Consider the following 6,000-nt stretch of genomic DNA (forward strand, 5'->3'; position numbering starts at 1 on the left):
AGCTTTTGTTTCTGCCCCACCTGGTAGCATCTTCCACCCTTTGAAAACTCTTTTCTCATGTGCTGCCTACACAGTACAAGGCAAAGCACTTTTAAGGGACTAGAGTTGGTCTCAATTAATGCAGCCGCTCCCTGTGTGCTTCCCGGGACTAGAGAGGCAGTGAACATGTTGGTGCATATATCTTTGTGCCCTTGCAAAAAAACCTCCTTAGGGTAAATTTCTGAAAATAAAATTGTGTCTCAGGTTGTCAAAACATCAGACACATCTTGCCAATTTTTCTCAAGAAATAATTGTATCAATTTATATTCTCATGAATAATCTATGAGACTTTTTTCTTACTCTTGAGAATGCTGTTGCCTACATTCTTTCACTGAATAATTAAACTTTAAAATTAATATTGCTGCTATTTCATACCCATCAGACTGGTTATTTGAAAAAACAAAAGAAACTAGCAAGTGTTGGTGCAGATTCAGGAAATTGGAGCCCTAGTACACTACTGGTGGGAATGTAAAATGGTGTAGCTGCTGTGGAATAGAGTGTGGTGGTTCCTCAGAGTATTAAAAATAGAATTACCATGTGACTCAGCAATTTCACTTTTGAGTATATATTCAAAAAGATTGAAAGCAAGGACTCGAACAGATATTTGTACAGCCATGTTCATAGCAGCATTATTCACAATAGCCAAATGGTGAAATCAACCCCAGTGTCTATCAATAAATGGATAAACAGCATATAGTATATACATTTAATGGAATATTATTCGGTTTTAAAAAAGAAGTAAATTCTGATACACGTTACTACGTGGTTAAAACTTGAGGACATTTTACTAAGTGAAATAAGCCAGTCACAGAAGGACAAATACTGTATGCTTCCACTTAATATGAGGCACCTATTTTAGTCAAATTTATAGACAGAAAGTAAAATGATGGTTGCCAGGGGCTGAGGGAATGGATGAATGGGGAGTTATCATTTAACAGGCAGAGTTTCGTTTTGTAAGATAAATAATATCTGGGAATGATTGGTGGTGATAGTTGCATAACCATGTCAATTCACTTAATGTCACTGAACTTTACACTTAAAAATGGCTAAAATGGTCAATTTTATGCTATTCATATTTTACCACAATTTAAACATTTAATGTTGTATCATCTCAATAGATTCTAACATGAAGAATAAACTATTACGTGAGTCAAAGTTATGAGAAATATTGATCTAAGTTGGTATTATTGAGGAGGGAGTGATCATGGAGATTGGACAATAATAATATTTTGAAATCTTACAATGAATGAAGCTAAAAATTATAGTTTTGACCTATCTTAGGGTATCTAGTAGGTAGAGGCCAGGATCCAGATTTATTATGCAATATTGGGTGAGAGAAATGATCTGTGTAAATAATCCTCATTCTATTTCTGTGTCTTTTTTTCTACAATGTATATGAATCAGATCATTTACCTGGAAAATATATTATGATTATTTCAGGCCTTACTTATTATACTATACAATACTCTCCTAAATATTTTGTATATTGTATCACACCAAGATAGATGAAATGAACATGACTCAGAGGAGATGGTCCATAGCACATATCCAGGGTAGCTTATGTGCTAAACTTATTCAGCAGATGTGTAAAAGGTTGGTTTTTAGAGCGTGTCATGGAGATTCCCAAAAGTTTGATAGGATTCTAATTCACTCAGACATTACAATTAAAGGCCATGAGCTTCCAGGCGAAGAGTGTTGTCTAGAGGCTTGATTTTCTGGTGTCTTTTCCTTAGCCACTGATATAGGGTCTGGCAACCCGTGGCCAAAGGCCCCTATTTACATCAACTGACTAATGAATTAGGACCCTATCTCTGAGTCTGAAGACAAAGAATGGGAACAGAAAAAAGATGAGCAGATTTGATTGCTGTGAAATGTACAAGAGCAATAGACACTCTCCCTACCAACCCCTGTCACTACTTCTTATCTCATTTCCCACAAGTTAGTTATAGGGAATAATAATAAAAAGATATTAAGAACTTTCACAGACAAAAGGAGAGCAATTAATACCTAAACTAGGCAGATTTCTTTTATCATACTGATTCTTCAGGCTTTTTTGGAAGAGAAATATTCTCAGATAAAGCCACATCTATGTAAAGCGAGGAAAGAAATTGTGAATAAATGTGACTATATCAGAAAGTGATGAATTGTTTGTAGTTTTGTGAATAGTGATATCTAAGCTAAATCAAAAATATGGAATCCACAAAAGTAGCATTGGACAATTGAAAAGTGCTTTGTTGAGTGAGGTATTTATCCTGAGATATCTCCTATTAGAATCTACACCTTCATTCCCCATGAATGTTATGTTGTATGGAAAGAACAGAACAAGTGAAATCTCTACGAATATAGCACTAGAAAGATGAATTACACAGTTTCTCAGAGGGCTTCAAGATCTTTTTGTTACAAATTGTGTCACAGAGAAAGGCTAATTACAAACTCAGAAACCCCACATAACCATACCAGAGACACTTCACTAAGTCAATACGCTTTATTATTTCTACTGAACTAGAGATTCGTATGGATACAACTTTGGAGCACTCTTCAGGTGACCATTTTGTGTTCCTCTTGGTGCTAGTCATCCTTTCACTGCAGACATTCATTCTCATAATGCATTCAAAATGGGCTAAATAACATGACCTGTTTGAAACCACATCTCAGAGCACTATCATGAACCTAGCCCACGTTGCCTGTGCATGGAATTAGGGGAAGAACAGAGGGAGGTGGATGATTAAAATGAATAGATCAAAATTATCATTCTTAATTTTGACCTATAAGAATCAACATGGAGAGAGATATATCCTCTTACTATAACCTCATAGAGACTATTCTTCTAGAATGGTGGGAAGAAGATATCTTCCTGGTGGCTGATGCTTTACTGCTTGCCAGATATTTCCAAAATATCATTTACATTATCAGGAATAATTTCTTGGATATCATTTTGCCATCGACAAGTGACAAGGGCATCTCCCTTCTTGTAAACAGATTTGTATTCACAGTCTGACATCATGATTCCATCTGTTAAATTACAATACACTCCTTCGATTAGTTTCTTGTTCCTGTGACATTTCTTAACTCCATTCTTACATGCCACAAATATATTGTGACATGCCTTTTGCAACTCCTTATATGCTACTTGGAGGAAGAAATGTTCTTTCTTACAGTAAAACCTGTTGTGAACATTTTTTTCTCTTCGTTTCATCATTACAGTAGTTTTGATCATATAATGATCTTCCAGGATAAATTATGACATGCTTCTGGAAACTTTTTTTCATAGGTGGTTTGGTAGGCCCTGTGCTATATAATTCCTCCAACTAATCCTCAAATTTTTCTGCCATATCATCTGATAAATCAAAATATCTATGCGGCATTAGAAATTGAAATGGAAGTGACTGCAGCAGCAAGAGGAGAAGAGGCAGGGCCTGCATGCTGAGCAGAGTTCCCATATTTTCCTGTGGGGAAAATAAGAGATAAGGGGATATGTCTGCTGTGATACTGTGACTGCTTCTACTCCTGTGCAGGCTCCATTTCTACCACCTATTGCTTTTCTGAGCTCGAAGACTTTGGACCATTTTAAAATTGACAAATCAGAATCTACTTAAGTATCTCTGAAATATTGACTAAAAACTGACCTTACTAGTCCTATGTTATTTAGCCCAGAAGACTGTGGATAAGAGAGGGAAAGGTGAAGGAATGAAGGAGAGAAAAGGAAAAGAGATAAAGGGAAGAAGGGAGAGAAAGAAACAAGGAAAGAATGAATGGTGGGAGGAAAGGAGAAAGGAGATCAAGACAGCAGTGGGGAGAGAGAAAGGCAGAAAAGAGGCTCACATGCTCCCTCCAGCTGAAACAAATGCATCGGTTCCCTTTTTAGGAGTTAAGAACTTGTACCGAGAAGAGCCATAGTGATCCACCTTCCCCTCATTACCCTCCTGCTGTAATGTGAAAATTCTCCCTCTTGGAATTTTCTTCTCTTGCTCACCTCTGACCATAGATGCCTTTGGAGAAGGGATCAAACAAGGTCCATAGGGTCAAATGAACACCATTGGCTGAATGTCTGTGTGTGTCTGCTTTTACTACTACCTCATTACCTGGAAAGGCTTGGTCCATTTTGCAGCCTCCTCTGCCTCCTCTTCCACCCAGAATAACGCTTCCATTAAGGTATATCATTCACCTTGTGTTTCTTTCTTCTTCTTCTTTTTTTTCCTCCTAGGTAGACTTCACGGTTTCTGCTATGATCAGGTTTTCTTTTAGGTTTCCCTAACTCTCTCTATCCTTGTATGCCTATCTGTAATCATGTTAACTTCATTAGAGATTTCAGTTATTATGTTACTTCCTTCTCTGTGTGTTTCCATGTCTACTCGCTCTAAAATAAAATTAATAAACAATAATGGCTAATATAATGAGCAATTATATGCCAAGCACTATACACATGTTATCATCATCCTCTTCATCATCCTCCAAACAATCTTATGATAGAGATTTTACTTTTAGTACTGTTTTTGTTTTTACTATAATTAGCATATTTTTGAGAAAGGAGGTCATTTAAAAATCTTACGTCAAGTCTGGCAGCATCCTGGTTCAAACCCAGGTCACAAGTCTATCTGATTTCCACATCTTTGTTCTTAACTGCTATTCTTCATCAGTCTAGTGTCCCTTCCTGAGGCTAGACTGTACCCCCTTTTCGAGGCTGTCTTTGTAATTCTATGAGAAGAGACTAACAGAAGCAGAGAGACCACCAAAATGGCCAATACTAGGATTTCCTTTGAGCCACTAGAGTGCTGTGATAAACTGGCCCACATTCTGTGAAGCTTAGCTATGCTGTTGCAGAAGCAGTTTCCTGAGTTTTCTTACTCCATATGCTCTTGGTGTAAGAAAAGTCCCCTCTTAAGGCAATCTGAAAATTCTCCAGTACTGGTAACTCAAAGACCCTTAACTACATGAAGATGGAGCTGGAGACAAAGAGCCTCAGATTTCAATTTAGATCCATGTCTGTGTCTATTTGAGTAGAAAGGATCAGAGAATGGTGGAGTTAAAGAAAGGTAGATATTGGGAACACACATCAGAAAGTGTAGAGAATAGGAAAATTGAAGACAGGAGATCTGAGAATGGAACAGGAAAGGAAAAAAATGGTCTAAAAAATGGGGATGTGAGTGGGCGCTCTTGGTGTGACCATTTTTGTAAGCCATTCCTCCCCTCTTTGCCTTCTCATTCTCATCAGTCTCCTCCAGGAAATCTCTTCAGAGGAGTAACTTCATTGTGACAGTCAGGGAGTTCAGCACACATTTCCATTAAGGACAACCTGGCACCTTAGTGATATCTTGGGCTAGAGAGAAAAGGACAGCAGAGTTCAGCTCCTGTGGCCTGTGCAACCTGCTGAGGACATGCACCAGGGCCTACCAGGTCACCGCTTCATTTTTTATATCTTTGAACTTCTTAATCCTTTATGAATTCAACTTGTGGTTTCATACTTCTCAAAATCCTTTCTCACCCAAAAGTATATGCATTTTCACTTATGCTATATTTTATTACTTTTATGAATTTTTTCATTTAAGCTTTCCATCCATCTAGAATTTACTTTGAAGTATAGTGAGAGTAGTTTTTTTCACATGGTTTATACATAACCCCAGTGGAATAAAACACTTGTGGAATAAAATACATTCTCTTACCCTTAATTTAAAAGTTACCTTCCACAATGAGATACCATTTCACATCTGTTAGAATAGCTGTTATCAACAGGACAAATAATAACAAGTGTTGGAGAGGTTGTTGGGGAAAGGGAACCCTAATACACTGCTGCTGGGACTGCAAATTGGTACAGCCACTATGGAAAACAGTATGGAGTTTCCTCAAAAAATTAAGAATTGATCTACCATGTGATCCAGCAATCCCTCTACTGGATATTTACTCCAGAGACTTGAAAAACCATATCAGAAAAGATATTTGCACACCAATGTTCATAGCAGCATT

At 37.3% G+C, this 6,000-nt stretch overlaps 1 protein-coding gene across 1 annotated transcript; it reads right to left on the reverse strand.

Moving 5' to 3' along the window:
- Positions 1–2,908: 2,908 nt before the first annotated feature.
- RNASE9 (ribonuclease A family member 9 (inactive)) lies at positions 2,909–3,479 on the reverse strand. Its single transcript, XM_039869887.1, is given in 2 exon segments — positions 2,909–3,226; positions 3,228–3,479. Coding segments are annotated over 2 exon segments (570 nt in total).
- Positions 3,480–6,000: the final 2,521 nt, after the last annotated feature.

This window comes from Pteropus medius, unplaced genomic scaffold (genome assembly GCF_902729225.1).
Source record: "Pteropus medius unplaced genomic scaffold, Ma_sr-lr_union100, whole genome shotgun sequence".
NCBI classification, from domain to species: Eukaryota; Metazoa; Chordata; class Mammalia; order Chiroptera; family Pteropodidae; genus Pteropus; species Pteropus medius.